Genomic DNA, 14,987 nt, shown 5'->3' with positions numbered 1-14,987 from the left:
ACTGCAGCTGGAGTCTGTGCTTCAAGAACCACCACGCAGTTGTATGCAAGACATGGGTTTTAGCTGTCGCATTCCTTGTGTCAAGCTACTCTTGATCAAGAGACAGCATCAGAAGCATCTCACCTGGGCTAAAGACAAAAAGGACTGGACTGCTGCTGAATGGTCCAAAGTTATGTTCTGTGATGAAAGTAAATTTTGTATTTCCTTTGGAAATCAAGGTCCCTGAGTCTGGAGGAAGAGAATCCACATTGCTTGAGGTCCAGTGTCAAGTTTCCAGTCAGTGATGGTTTGGGGTACCATGTCATCTGCTGGTGTTGGTCCATTGTGTTTTCTGAGGTCCAAGGTCAACGCAGCTGTCTACCAGGAAGTTTTAGAGCACTTCATGCTTCTTGTTGCTGACCAACTTTATGGAGATGCAGATTTCATTTTCCAATAGGACTTGGCACCTGCACACAGTGCCAAAGTTACAGTACCTGGTTTAAGAACCATGATATCCCTGTTCTTAATTGGCCAACAAACTCGCCTGACCTTAACCCCACAGAAAATCTATGAGGTATTGTGAAGAGGAAGATGCGATACACAGACCCAACAATTCAGAAGAGCTGAAGGCCACTATCAGAGCAACCTGGGCTCATAACACCTGAGCAGTGACAGACTGATTGACTCCAAACCACGCTGCATTGCTGCAGTAATCCAGGCAAAAGGAGCCCCAACTAAGTATTGAGTGATGTACATGTTCATACTTTTCATGTTCATACTTTTCAGTTGGCCAACATTTCTAAAAATCATTTTTTAAAATTGGTCTTAAGTAATATTCTAATTTTCTGAGATACTGAAGTTGGGGTTTTCATTAGTTGTCAGTTAATCATCAACGTTAAAAGAAATAAACATATGAAATATATCAGTCTGTGTGTAATGAATGAATATACAAGTTTCACTTTTTGAATGGAATTACTGAAATAAATCAACTTTGTCATGATATTCTAATTTTATGACCAGCACCTGTATTGTTGTTTCTCTACTAGTTTAAATTTACATATCAATGCAAATATTTTATGTCCTCTTGCTTACTTTGTTATGTAATAATAACAACAACAATAATGTATATAAAGACATTCATATTTTTGTTAGGCGACATTGTTTTGTTTGCAGGCTTTGCTCTCGGTTTTTATTGTGTCCCAAATAATAAAGTTTTGTCTAAACTAGTGTAATCTATTGCTGCTTTTCTTCTAGCAGCAGTGGATATTAGCTTCACCCATTGGTGAAGTGTAAGTTATAGTAGCTTAAACCACCCTGAAAAAAATTGTTCCAGCCAGGTGCTCAGTGATTTTTAAACTGCCTTATTGTTTTTACACAAATTACAGCTGGTCTTTTTGAATTTTGATTGGCAGTTGTATCCAGAAGGCATCTGACCGACTGGTTGGTCATAAAACATCTCGATAACATCATGAACTGTTCAAGAAGAAATGTAATCGTCTTCGAAGAGGTCCCCGTAGTTTTTAAAAGAACAGCATTTTGTGTGATCTGAGAACTTGCTCATCTCTACTGCTGTGAAAAAACAATCATCCTCTTTCTATACTGTAATATTAGTTTTTTATTAGTCTACTCGGGTTAATATTTGGCACAGTTAAGTTCTAGTTATGCTCAACTTTGCTTTTAAAAACTCATTTAAATTCCTCAAAAAGTTGCCAATATTCTTGTACTGACTAGGTCATTCATATTTCCAAAGAAGATTTTAGCCAATCGGTTAATTCTGGGTTATTTATGACTGACTGTAAACTGACACAAGTGTAAAGTGGCAATTATTCAGTGTTGTGTTAAATAACCACCACTCTGGCTTTATGTGTTAACAGCTGGCTTAATTATAAAACCTTCAAGTTAAATTGATAAACAAAAGTCAATAAAGCAAGCATCCAGTAACAGTTTAGCCAGTTTTAATAGTTTTAAACATCTGAAATTGGAAAAAAGTACAAAAGTGATCCTGAACACCACAGTATGAAACCAGCCCAGAAACGTAACGTGATGTGTTCCTTGGAAAAGCATCTTCTACAGACATGTTAATGTCTACTGGCCATACCATACACATACTGTACTCACTAAAACTGACAGAAGCAATGGTTTCAATATAATGGCTGACCCCAGTAAATACATTTACAAGTGATTCTTAAAAAACTAAGTAAAAGGGGAGGGTAAAGAAGTGTGACCACTCTGGTACCTGGCAGTAAAATCATGCAGTATGACAACCGTTCCAGTAAAGAGAAACAGCAAAGCTGTCACACAGTGAGAAAGTGGGCAGCAAAGAGGCATTTAGCCGTTTCAGAGTGCTCATTGGTTGTTTGGATTCTGAGTTTTCTACCACCGAGCAGCAGCTCGGCAGTAACCCAGCCGGCGTTTTGCATACATCGTAAAGTTGCACGTAGGTCTCCGTTAAGGAGAGCTCGTCTTCTACGATCGCGTCTGTTTATAAAAATAGAACTAGTTGCTATTGAGAACCCCAAAATGTGGGATATCCTCTCAGTATGTCTTGAGGAGTAAAAACAAAGCTAAGAAATACAGCTGAATAAATAAATGCATGACATCCATAAAAAACAAGTGGATACAGAGTCACCAGACTGCTCTCCACAAAAGCACGCAAAGTGCTGTTTGCTGTGGCCCGGCAGTGTAGAAACAAGGGCTCCCTCCCACACATCACCTAAAGTTGCATCCTTTGATCCCAAAGGAAAAGTGTCATAAAATATTTAAAAACGTGTTGATTTTTAGAGAGCTTTCTTTGAACGTTAACGTGTGGTTTCCTTGTGTAACAAGCCCTCTGGCTTCAGCAATTCAAGAAGCAATCGATGCAGATGACAAAGAGGAGACACGAGGGAAACGTCCAGTTTTACATTAAATGAAGCCGCTCTGTTGTCATTACCCGATGGCCGGCCTATTGTTAGGGCAGCAGCAGAGAACTTCCTGTCCGGTCAAACTTTTTACCCTTCGAAAGGGCAGCCACTTGTTTCATCAGCTCCCTGTTCTTAGTCTGTGGAAACAAACGAAACACAGATAAACACAGAATTAAAGGAAAGAAAAAAAAAACATTTTTATGAATGCATTTAATAAATCCTGGTTTTGACTTGAACAGCAGCAAATATACAAGAATTTTGAACACTATGCTAATTTAGTAGTTGTGCTAAAATTGTATTGAAAAAAAAAAGGGTGATGCAACACATAAAATAATTAGGAATACTTCATGTTGACTACTATGAAAATAATATAATTAGCTGTCAAATGGAATCTTGGTAAATTTGTATTATATCATTACCAGGTAAGATAGGCGATCATGTAGCTGCTTGGGTTTGTGTTAGCTAATTTGTATGATTTTATTATACTGTATGATTATGGATGCTGCACATGTTAGCGCGTGTGATTCTGAGGTTGTTGTGTGATCAGAACAGATTAAATTATTTGACGCGACTGTTTGTTCCAGTGCTTATATATAATCTGGCCTCTTGACGACTCCTCCGGCGCAGTGTTTTATGTTTTGAAGGGGAACGACGTTCTGAAGGTATCAGGGGTGCCCAATACATGGATCGCGATCTATCAGTCAGTCGCAAAGGCGTTATGAGTAGGTCACATGTCATAAAAAAAATAAAAATGGACGCCAGCATCCTCATTATGAGATTTGCTACATGACTGACATACAGGGCAGCCAGTCTGAGGCCCACTACGTGAAACTGCAGCCATTCTGCTGCAGTTCGGCCGTTCGTTTAGCCTACACTATAACAGGACACGTAATGAGCCCTCCCACACACATGGAGGTGTGAAATGCTCCTCAAGTGTGAAGTCGCACATGCGCACTACAGGCGGCTGTGATCAAACGTTTTTCTGCTCTAACAACAGTTATAATAAATGGCAGAGTGTTTTTGTGCAACTCACCCTTTTTCAGCATGTAGGAGCAAAACTAATTAAATCCAGTTCCAAAGAGATGTCAGTGCATTCACCGGTTTGGACGTAACTGTGTTATGCAGAGTTGCATGCACAATGAATGCAACTGAGCCTCATATCAGGGTTGCCAGATAAATTTAAAATGTCCTAAGACCCACATGTCTACACCTCCAGATGCAGGAAGAGGGCCACCTGCATCATGAAGGACCCCACTCACCCAGCACACACTTTTTGCCCCACTCCCCTCAGGAAGGAGGTTAAGGAGCATTAAGTGTAGAACCACTAGACTGAGGAACAGCTTCTACCCTGAGGCTGTTAGACTCATGAATCTCTAACTAGAATAATCACTGTGAAAAACCATATCAGTTGCTGCTGATCTGTTTCATGTTGCTGCTGATCTGTTTCAATGTTGATGTGTTCATGCGTGCACATCTGCTCACAGACTCATGTTCATGTTTGTGCTGATGTTCAATGTTTTTATGTTATGAGTGCTTAGTGTATATTTAGTTGATGTTTTTCTTAGTTCATATCTTAGATGTTATTACTGTTTTTCTTATACATTTTATTGTTGGATGTAACTGGGACCCTGTGTACATAATTTCGCTCCACCACATGTACCACATGAGGTGCGAATGACAATAAAGAAACTCTGACTCTGATGTTCAACATACAACACACACCTCATCTTAGAATATCTTTACTCAGCATATATGACAGTTTAGGTCAAAATACTATAATTTTAAAGCCACACTACAATAAATCATAAATTCTTATCTGGCAACCCTGATATGGAAATTACCGTGTTTTTGTGTAAACCCGCTCATTTTTATTACCCCCACTAAAATATTGAAAAAACACTAACATTTCCAGAGGTTGTTCTCGTGTAAACGGGGTCTTATAGTAGGTAGATCACTTTGACTTGGTCATTTTAAAAGTAGCTCGCATGATGAAAAAGTGTGGGCACCCCTGCTGAAGATTATCAGTCATCCAGGACATGGGAAATTTAAAGAACAACGACAAAGCAACTGGACGTTTGTTCTGTAGCTGAAGACGCGTGGCGTTCCAAGATTTAAACTGCACAAGGTTATTTTTATTATTATTATTATACTTGTATCAATCCGCTCACCCCTATCTCATGACGTAAAAGTCAGATGAAATGCGACATGAGCGTTCAGACTGCAGTCACTTTAAAAAACACAATTCAGTACCACATATGAAAAAGACCTGTGACGGACTTGGAAAAAAAAGGGACTTGTCGTGTTCAGACCGTCATGAAAACAATCCAGTATGGGTCACACTTACCTGCAGAGCGAACGCAGTCGTAGATAAAAATTCTTATAATTTTGCAAAGAGCTCCAGGTTACAAGATGAAGCTCTTTAGTTGAAATCACGTCTAACTGAAGATTAGACCGTTTAGATCATCGCTAGATTAAAGAACAGCTCCCAGGTGATTGTGACTTGCTGTGTTTCAATCTTTATACACGCAAAATGCGAGAACACAAATTAGGCAAAAAGTTGGAGCAAATGGTGGGTGTTGACTATTCTTCACTTAGGGACAACCTTCCAAACCAACAATAAATTAATGATCGTGATGCTGCCGTCAGTGTTGCTGAACTAAAGCATTCTACGGCAAGTGTATGAAAAAAAATCAATGCCAGAAACTTTTGATTTGTCAATAGCCATAAATAAAATAAAACAACACCACGAGTATTGAAAAATAAACGAATGAATGAAAACAGAGCAACATTTCTATCAAAATCCAGATGAGTTAACGGTTTATTAGCAAGTAAATATGATGTGGCAGCAACTAATAGTGTTTGTAATCCCACCTGCTGTTGCTCCATGGCCTCCTTGTGGGCCTTCTCCATCTGGTTCATCTTCACTCTCATGTTGGACTCCTGGTACTGAAAGTCTGCTTTGAGTTCTGTAAGCTGTTGGAGAAATGTATCATAAAACACAAGAAGCAAATAAGAGCAACGTGCAGCTGTGACTAATATGAACGGTTGAGGGGGACCCACCTTTCTGTCCTTCTCCAGGATGGTCTGATCCCTCTGCTGCAGAAGTCTCTTCAGTGACATCACTTCCTCCTTCAGCTGGCTGATGAGGATGAAGTTGTCTGTTCCACCAGAATCCATGGACTGAGTGATGGAACTACTGTTGGGACAGAGTTTGCAGGTTTATGTCAGAAGGACCGATGTATTCTTCAACCTTCGTCAGATTTCATTCGTCTCCAACCATAACCAAGCCATACCTGTCCCCGTTCGATGGCTTCAACTCCAGTTTTGGTTTCTTCTTTGGAGTCTCCTTTTGGATTGAAGACAATTTATGGCTGCAAAGCAAATCCAGACAGTAAACAAGAAAAATGAATAAATGCAAACAATATATTTCTCGATGCAGTTTAAGTCAGAGGGACAGTTGTACCTCTGCTTCCAGAGTCCCGGCTCCGGCTCAGGACTCAAGCTCCCACTCAGTCTGTGAAACAGCAAAGTAAATCAGTAACAGAGTCTGACACACAAACTTTCAAAAGCATTACTGCATGAGCCGCATACTACTACTGCATAGTTGTCATGAAGAAGCCTCCAGAATGTCTGAGACTTTTGCAGGGTTTTGAATTGAAGTGGCAGAGTCACACATTCCTGTGGCTCGAGTTTTGGAACGTTTTATTAAAGTAATCACAGAGTCGTAGCTGTATTTTGACACCTGCACACACACACACACAAAAAAAAATGTATGCTGAAAAAAATAAATCATTATTAAAAAACGTCTTCCCATCTTCATTTCAAAAGTCCTAAATGTGGGGCGGCTACCAAGGAAGGTCGAAAATGAGTTGAGGTGGGTGTGACGTGAACAAAGTAAGCACTTTTTACAGACACAGCATCACAAAGTGCTTCACAATTATTATTTTAATTAGATAATAATAATAATAATGTGCATGTATCGCCATCATTGTATGTTCCCATATGTTATGTCCACTGATTTCTAGGGGGTTCTCTTACTAGAGGACAACCTTTCTCCTCCTTTGCTTGTTTACAGGCCTGCTGTCTGACCATGCTGCACACCTGGAATCACTTCCTCCTCATCAGTGGACGGCGTGAAAGCTTCAGCGATCCAGCGCCACGCCCCTTTCTCCTTGGGCATTTCTACTTGGTTCAGAGCAGAGCAGTGTGGTTGACTCTGAACTCTGTGCAAAACATTTTTAGCAACTCTGAGTTGATTTCTGTTAACTTCTGTGAACAGTTCTATTTAAGAAACCTTTGGTTTAGATGGGAAGTTTGGTAGGGGTTCTCTGGCATTTTATTTTTAACCAACTTTTCTCCTGTTTTGTGGCCAGCCAGGGAGCCTAGGAATTCTAGTTTTGTTCGATAAGAGGTGATTTTGTTTTCTAGCCAGAAGGGGCATTCTTTTGTTTGTTGTTTTGGCCTTTGAGACCCTGACGTTCATGGATTCCCCTCTTGTCTGCAACACCTAAAAACTCTTACACAATTAAATTACTGTAATGCCAAGTTAGTTTGTTTTTGAGTTATTAGCTTTATGTTAAGTTTACAATTTTTGTGTTGCACCTTGCACCTCCTAGACAAGGGGTGGGCAAACTTTTGGACTCGCGGGCCACATTGAGTTAAATTGGAGCGAAGGGCCGGGCCATAATACACGCCAGTGTCTGTAGTGCGCCTCTACTGGGGAAATGCTGGAACTACAGGTAAAACGACACCAGTTTCCCCCCACCCCCCCCCCTATTAAATTCAGTTTTTTAAATATAATTTGAACCAGTAGTGATTTTAACCTCTTTTTGGGGGTGCTTAAGCACCCCTAAATTTGACCTCAGCACCCCTGAAAAATAAAGTATATATATATATATCGTTCAAATTTTGGACAATTTCAGCAGGCCAATTAAAATGCCCAATGGGTCGGGGTTTGCCTATGCCTGTCCTAGACTTATTCCAAGGGTTGCAACACCATACAATGGTGAAATTGGATCTCTGCATTAAACCCATCCACGACCAGGTGGTGCAGTGGGCAGCTTTTGAAAACACCTGGGGAGCATTTTGGGGATAAGGTGTGCTGCTCAGAGAGACACCACGAGATGTGCATTGACTGGGAATCAAACCTGGGACTTTTGGGTCATAAAAGCCTGTCTCAATAAAAATGCCTTTAGATGTTTTTTAAAAGAGTCAGGGAGTCTGAACAGCGATGGAACAGTGGTACAGTGTTCAAAGGCCTCGGGACCACCACCTGAAACGATTGGTCTCTGCAGGATTTGGAACAAGTATGTGGTACCACCAACAGCAGTTGACTTTAAGACCTCAGAGTGCTGAAGGGAGATAGAGGTTCCAAAAGATCCCAAACGTATTTGGGGGTCTGAACGATGAAGTGCTCAGAAGGTTAGGACCAAATTTTAAAATTACTCCTCAAATGCACGGGGAGCCAGAGCAGAGAGGCCAACACAGGAGTAATATGAGCCCTTCTGTTGGTCTTAGTTAATAACCTCGCTGTAGTATTCTGCACAGACTGAAAACAAGACAAAGAGGTTTTGTTTAAACAAGTAAAAAGACTGCTACAATAACCCAAACGGGTGGATATGAAAGCATGAATAATCATCTCGCGCTCAGTCTGAGACACAAATGAGCTCAGCTCGGAAATGTTTCTTATAATAAAACAGGAACTGGCGTTTTACAGTGATTGTCAAAAGACGAGGAACTGTCAAAGATGACACTTCACAGTAGGAGTTAAAGCAGTGGTTCCCAACCCTGGTCCTTGAGGAACACCATAACTTTAAAAAAAAAAAAAAAAAACTTTTTTTTTTTTTTTTACTTATTTTACATCTTGCACATTTTAGTTGTTTTCCTGCTCCAACACACCTGATTCAGTGATTTAATTACTTCCTCAAGTTCTGCAGAAGCTGTTAATCACCCATTTATTCAGATCAGATGTGCTGGAGCTGGGAAAAAAAACAAAAAAAACTAAAGCATGCAGGATGGTGTTCCTCAAGGAGCAGGGTTGGGAACCACAGTTAAAGAAGCAAGATGCAGCCTGATTAAAGGAATTTTTTCATCAAGGGCAATAAAGATTCAGTCGTTTGTTTGTATTTAACTGCAGATACGCTCTGCACCGCCATAGTTTGATTTCTGACTAACAGCTGCAGATCTCAGTTTGCAGATCTCTGACATTTGCAAAGAACAGGACAACTGTATGTCGTCAGCATACAAATGATATAACAAAATATCATGGACAACAAAGTAAAGCGTACGGCCAAGAAAACAGTTGTGCAAGTCGCAAACACAAAATCAGGCAGTGCTTTAAAAAAAAAATTGGTCGTTCAAAACGGGTTTTCGTAGTTTCTCACAAGAATGACTCTAAGGTTGGAGAGTCAAAATGCAAGAAAATAAGTGAATTTTCCGTTGCAGTCTCACTAAATCATCAGCGTTTGCAACCAAGTCGTCAGCAAACCACATCCCCCCAACTTCCGATTTTCAAAAATTGCCTTGTCTGGCTTGCACATTGTGTTCTAGGCTGTTCACATTATTTCAGGCGCAACCTCTGCTCACACTGTATCCGTCTTGACTCATTTAGTACACACCTGACAGCCGCCCTCACATACACTTTGAAGTAAAGACAGGTACATTTGGACCTGTGTTTTTTTTTAAAGAAGTAATATTTATTAACAATTTGTTTAAAGTTGGACTTTTGGGGCTGTAGCCTCAAACGTTTGCTGTCATTAGTAGAGCTCCTACAGGTGTCAAGATACAGTGCTAGCACTCTAAAGTTAGGAAAACTAAACTGAGATCGTTCTGAGATGCCAGCAAACACCTGTGCAACCATTCAGATCTTTTCTTTTTGTGTACAAACCTCTTGAGCATGCTCAAAATTCAAGTGCCTCTGCGAACGAAACGAGGTAATTGAGACTTCCATTTCGAGACTAATGGAGAACAACGTTCACAGCACAGTCACCAACAGTAGCAGCGCATTGAGATACTGCATGGAGATTCATCTCCAGTCTTTGTGAGCATCATGGGATGGAGCAAAGTGATACAACCGAGGACATACTTGTGGTGAGAACTGCTGTGTCTGTGTGGGTGGTGGTGGTGGTGATGGTGGTGGTGATGATGGTGCGATCTGGAGTGGTGGTCCTTCTCGTTCAACGATGAGGAGTTGGAGGACCCGAAGCCCTTCCTCTGCTCCTTAGTCTTCTGCAGGACACGGCGGTAAGACAGCGTGCAGAGCCAGCAAAGAAGTTTTCCATCCACCTGCAGCAGACGCAGCGGCTCGTAAGGCTCACTAAAACACATGAGCTGTAATCTCAAGAATGTGTGTGAGGTTTGCACCTTTCTCCTGCCTTCCTCCTTACGGTCAAAGGCGCATTGTTGTTTGCACTGTTCACAGGTCTGTGGAGGTCCATACTTCTTCTCTGAGTTGGTACAACGTTGGCACTTTGTCCCAATAAAAGCAGCAATGATGTTACAGTACTGGCAGGGTTTGGGCTACAAAAAAAAAAAAAAAAAAAGCAGTGACTAAATCTTACATGCACATGAAATAATCACCAAACTACAGTTGACATGGACGCCAAACCATTACGTTGATGATCAGTTGCACGCATGCAGAAAATGAAGCGGAGTTAAACGAGAACGTTTCTGTTACTCACTGTCCCAAACTGTTTGACGTTCTGGGCGCACTTCTTACAAATCGTATTGGTTTTACTGCAGACGAACAAACAAAACAATATCCGCATCAAATGTACCAAAGAGAAAACAAAACCGTGTTTGCATTAGTGAAAGACGCAAATCAAAATTAGCGGCACGCAGTCTCACCTCTCCTGCTGAAACTCAGATCTGCAGTACGTGCACTTCACGATCGGATGCGCGATGCGACACTCCTGTGGGATCAAAAACAAAATGATGACTTTTTTGTGTCGTTTCCCTTTCCTCCACATCCTCCTCCGTAAAGCCTTATTGATGAATGTTGGGACGGACATGCGGAAGCGCGACTTGTACCACCACAGCGTGTGTTTGTGCGATGCCTCTTGGCAACAACATCAGTGGAAATGTCAACATCTGGCTTTTGGTGATCTATACAAAAAGTAAACTTGGCAATGAATTATTCTTATTTTCTTGCATATTGTAGTAGGGGAATAAATTTTTTTTAAGACTATCTGCTTTTTTTCTATACTTTTAAGCTAGAGATTAATGATATTATCGGCATGGTATCAGCATTGGACGATGTTTGCAATAAAGTTAAATTTCAGACATCGGCTATTCCATCAAAATAACTCACCGATATAAAAGGCTTTTGTTTTAAGTTCATTTTTAATTTAAGAATCTGTCAAGTATATCTATTAATGCACTACTACTTGTGTACTTTTCACTTGTGAACAAGTTGAGTTCAGATTTGTGAAAATTTACAAGAGAGTAAATATCATGAATACATTTGACATTAAACATAATCCAAGTTGAAGTGTTAAATTATTTTCAGCCCCTTTTAGGCATCTGCATTTGGTAGCAGGCCAAATTGACAAAGACCATGCTGAACAATGTATTTTTATTCTACAGCAGAGAAAGCTATGTAGTCTCTGTAAGTAGGTCTAGAGGGGAAAATATCGGTATTGGTATCGGCCAAATAAGTTTTAACATATTGGCATATCGGCCAAAAATCCAATATTGTGCATCCCTAGTTTAAGCACATTAACAAAAAACAGATTGCCACATTAAAAGGCTGCAGGCTACCTTGTACTTGATATATATTTTGTAAATGTTGCACTTAGGGTCCATTTTTAGAAAAAGAAAACCTCCTTTATTGCTTCGCTGATGATGTCCAGGTGTATCTGTCAGCATCTAGTCATCCACTGAAACCATTATTTAAATACCAGTTTCATAATAACTGGGATGGGATCCAGTAAAGCTTTCTCAATCTTAAAGAAAATAAGATTGAAGTCTTAATTTAGAAAAAAAAAAATTAACTCCTTCAACAAATCTCGTACAATTTTTGGGCATATTGCTCCGTACACTCGCTCTGCTACCAGGAGTCAAGGTGCGATTTTTAAAAAACATTTTTTTTTTTTTAATAGTAGGTTAATGCAGTTGTAAACCATTGAACACTGCCAAGGTAAAGCTGTATCATTTTGTCTGCGACCTGTAAAAAGCCATCCATGATTTTTATCACGTCTTGATTACACTATTGTACTGTATTATTCGGATTATAAGGCGCATTAAGCGAAACACGGTCATTTTGACAGATTTTTGAGCACCGTGTACCACATAAAATCAGTTCGAGGTCAGTAAGCACAACCAGCATTAATACATAAGACACACCGGATTATAACCACGATCGATTTTTGAGAAAATTAAAGGATTTTAAGTGTGCCTTATAGACCGAAAATTACGGTAATGCTGTAGATGAGCGTAAACAAAGTTTTTAATAGTCAACCCGCCTGATGATAGCAGTAGATACATGTGAGCCCTATACAGAGTATGACATTTGACTATTTTATTCAACAACGTTCCCTGTTGTTGATTAATGACAACACAAACATCTATGATGTAATTAATAGTCACCTACACATACTAGTTTTATTTATTGCAACATTTGTGATGAAAACAGGTCTTTAGGAAAGCTTTTTTTAATTTAAGTAAATCATGTGAAGCCCATTGATTTGGTGGGGTCCCCTTGTCTCAACTTTGGGAACCACAATGAAATCTTTAGTCCAAAAACACAACAAATGGTCTTTCAACTGGTAAAAAATAAATATTGTCCTGGCCTTCTCCTTACTGTATATTGTTGTAGAAGTGACGTTTTGTTCTTTTGCTTTACTGTGAAGCACTAAGGCCATCTTCTGTTAAATGAATAAAGCTGACAGTTGACAAGTGCATTAATGGACGTTTTCCAACTTGTTACATAATCTTAGCTTTGCTAAATCTGCTCATGGCGGCAACAACAACAACAACACACACACAGGCGCGCGCGCACACATCAGGCTTGTTTATGTCTTCAGTCACCCCTCACACAGTCCAACCTTGCACAGTTGCTGGCCCTGCGACAGCTCCTCGAAGGGGTACCGCTGGTTACACTTCGTACAGGCGTACAGAGCCGACGATGCCATGTCTCGTCCACCTGGTCCCGGAGCCGCCGAGCTACAAGCAGGAAGTCCAGCTGCAACGTGAACGGATTAACCGCTGTTTTCTGTTCGAGCCGCGCGCGCTACACCGAGAGCTAACACCGTGTTGGCACCAGCTAGCTCGTGCTAACCAGAACTAGCTCAGCTGGAGGGAGCAGGCGAAGAACAATAAACTCCAGATATTCTGGAGTCACTGCGTTATACAACCGTCCTGGGTGAGCATCGGTTTCTATAAAAGTCACCACGCAGGCAATCCTTTCCCAGCGCTCAACTCAGTAAGGTTAAGTTTCCGCTGCTGTCCAGAAAAATGAATTTTCCTTGTGTTTTCCGTCTCTTTTTTTGTGTGTGTGTCAACGCCGTTAGTCGTCATGTAACCGGAAGTAGCCGACAGCTCCCGATGGAGCGGAAACCTTTTACGACAGGAGGAGCAAGATGGCGGGTTGAGTGGCAGTGTTTTTTTGGAGCTCGCATAGCAAGACCAAAATTTTACCTATTACTTAATATAATTCTCCATCAAAGAGATTGAAATGGCTTCCCAGAACACTAATAAATCTACCAAGCTTAAAGCTGACTCAAAAAAGAAAGAAGCAGCTTCAAATAAAGACCACGGCTACGCTATGGAAATCTCCGCTCAAAATAAAAGGGAAAGAGACGTCTCTGCACCCTCAACTCCCAACAAGTCACCAGGGGAGAAACGACTCAGGTCAGTTGAAGAGGAAGGAGAGGATGAAGTCTCTCTCAGAGATATAATGAAAAGTATTATGTCGCTTGGAGAGAAAGTAGACAATATTGAACAACAGGTGACTCGCAGCAGTGGTATGCTAGCTAGCCTAGCCAAAGCAGTGGAGTTTAATGCTAACGAAGTCAAAGAATGTAAAGCAAAGGTGAAAGACCTGGAAAAGCAAAATGTTCAACTACGAGAGGAGAATGCTGACCTTAAAACGAGGCTCAGAGAACAGGAGAGATACAGAATGAGATGGAGCCTTCGTATAAAAGGCTTGAAGGAGGAGAAAGATGAAGATATCAGGGCTGTAGTTGTACAGACTCTGAAGCACATCGCTCCTGAATCTGAGTCGAGGATGGAGGAGGCAGTGGATGTTGTACACAGACTGGGAAGGAAGATGGAAAGCAAACACAGAAACGTCATTGTTCTTTTCACTCGAAGAATAATGAAGGAAGAAATCTGGAGGAAGACCAAAAAATCCACCTACTGCAAAGAACAGGGCATCAAGTTCGCTGAAATGTTACCCAAAGAGGACTGGGAGGAGAGGAATCGTCTGTGGCCGCTCATCGATGAAGCCAGAAAAGCTGGGAAGGTGGCATACTTTCGTGGCCCTTTTGGATATATTGATGGACGCCAAATTGGAACGGAAGGTACGCATACCAGATAAGATGGAGAAACAGGACATTAAAGAGACTTGCAAATGCAGCTCTTCAGTTCAACCTCGCTTACTGAGCATCATTTCTTGTTAATTGTTTTCAAAGTTCTTGGGGTTAGACCCTTTTTTTTTTTCTTCTTATTTTAGTAGTTGTTGTTTTTATGTTAAATGAGGAGATTTCTTTTGGTTCACTCAATGTTAGAGGTTTAAAAGACAATATTAAAAGGAAAGCATTATTTTTGTTCTCGAAAGGACAGAAATCGAACTGTTTTTTATTTCAAGAGACTCATTCATCGAACACAGATGAAACCTTTTGGGCTAGTCAGTGGGGTGACAAGATTTTATTCAGCCACGGCACAAACCGAACTGGTGGGGTTGCAATTTGTTTTAACAATTTCCCTGGGAAAATATTGACACACAAAGGAGACACACAGGGTCACTGGTTAACAGTGGTGACCAAAATGGATCACTTGGTCCTCATAATAGTTAATGTTTATGGTTTTAATAATGACAGTTTAAACAGAGCTCTTCTGGAGGAGTTATCTCAGGTTATACTGGAATTTAAAACACGATATCTCACT

The 14,987-nt window shown here is 40.6% G+C and overlaps 1 protein-coding gene across 2 annotated transcripts; it reads right to left on the bottom strand.

Annotated features, from left to right (window-relative positions):
- Window positions 1-1,941: 1,941 nt before the first annotated feature.
- fam76b (family with sequence similarity 76 member B) lies at window positions 1,942-13,237 on the bottom strand. 2 transcript variants are annotated; one of them, XM_037687516.1, is made up of 10 exons: window positions 12,926-13,237; window positions 10,728-10,792; window positions 10,562-10,616; window positions 10,245-10,400; window positions 9,967-10,166; window positions 6,346-6,396; window positions 6,176-6,253; window positions 5,943-6,078; window positions 5,754-5,855; window positions 1,942-3,019 (listed from the first exon to the last, which is right to left on the bottom strand). In XM_037687516.1, exons 1-10 carry the CDS (start codon window positions 13,010-13,012, stop codon window positions 2,930-2,932), a joined length of 1,020 nt encoding a protein of 339 aa, XP_037543444.1. In that variant the 5' UTR covers window positions 13,013-13,237; the 3' UTR covers window positions 1,942-2,929. The 2 variants fall into 2 exon arrangements, with proteins under 2 accessions (XP_037543444.1, XP_037543443.1); XM_037687515.1 differs by having other exon boundaries at window positions 9,967-10,400.
- Window positions 13,238-14,987: the final 1,750 nt, after the last annotated feature.

The sequence above is a fragment of the Nematolebias whitei genome, chromosome 14 (assembly GCF_014905685.2).
Source record: "Nematolebias whitei isolate Nwh7 chromosome 14, NemWhi1, whole genome shotgun sequence".
Lineage (NCBI taxonomy): Eukaryota > Metazoa > Chordata > Actinopteri > Cyprinodontiformes > Rivulidae > Nematolebias > Nematolebias whitei.
This window is presented reverse-complemented; position numbering and strand designations above follow the sequence as displayed.

Coding starts and splice junctions, on each gene's coding strand:
- fam76b (XM_037687515.1), bottom strand. CDS start 13,012: ATGGCATCGTCGGCTCTGTACGCCTGTACGAAGTGTAACCAGCGGTAC. Junction 6,254..6,345: donor CCGGGACTCTGGAAGCAGAG/GTACAACTGTCC, acceptor TTTGCTTTGCAG/CCATAAATTGTCTTCAATCC. Junction 3,020..5,753: donor AGGCCATGGAGCAACAGCAG/GTGGGATTACAA, acceptor TTGTTTCCACAG/ACTAAGAACAGGGAGCTGAT.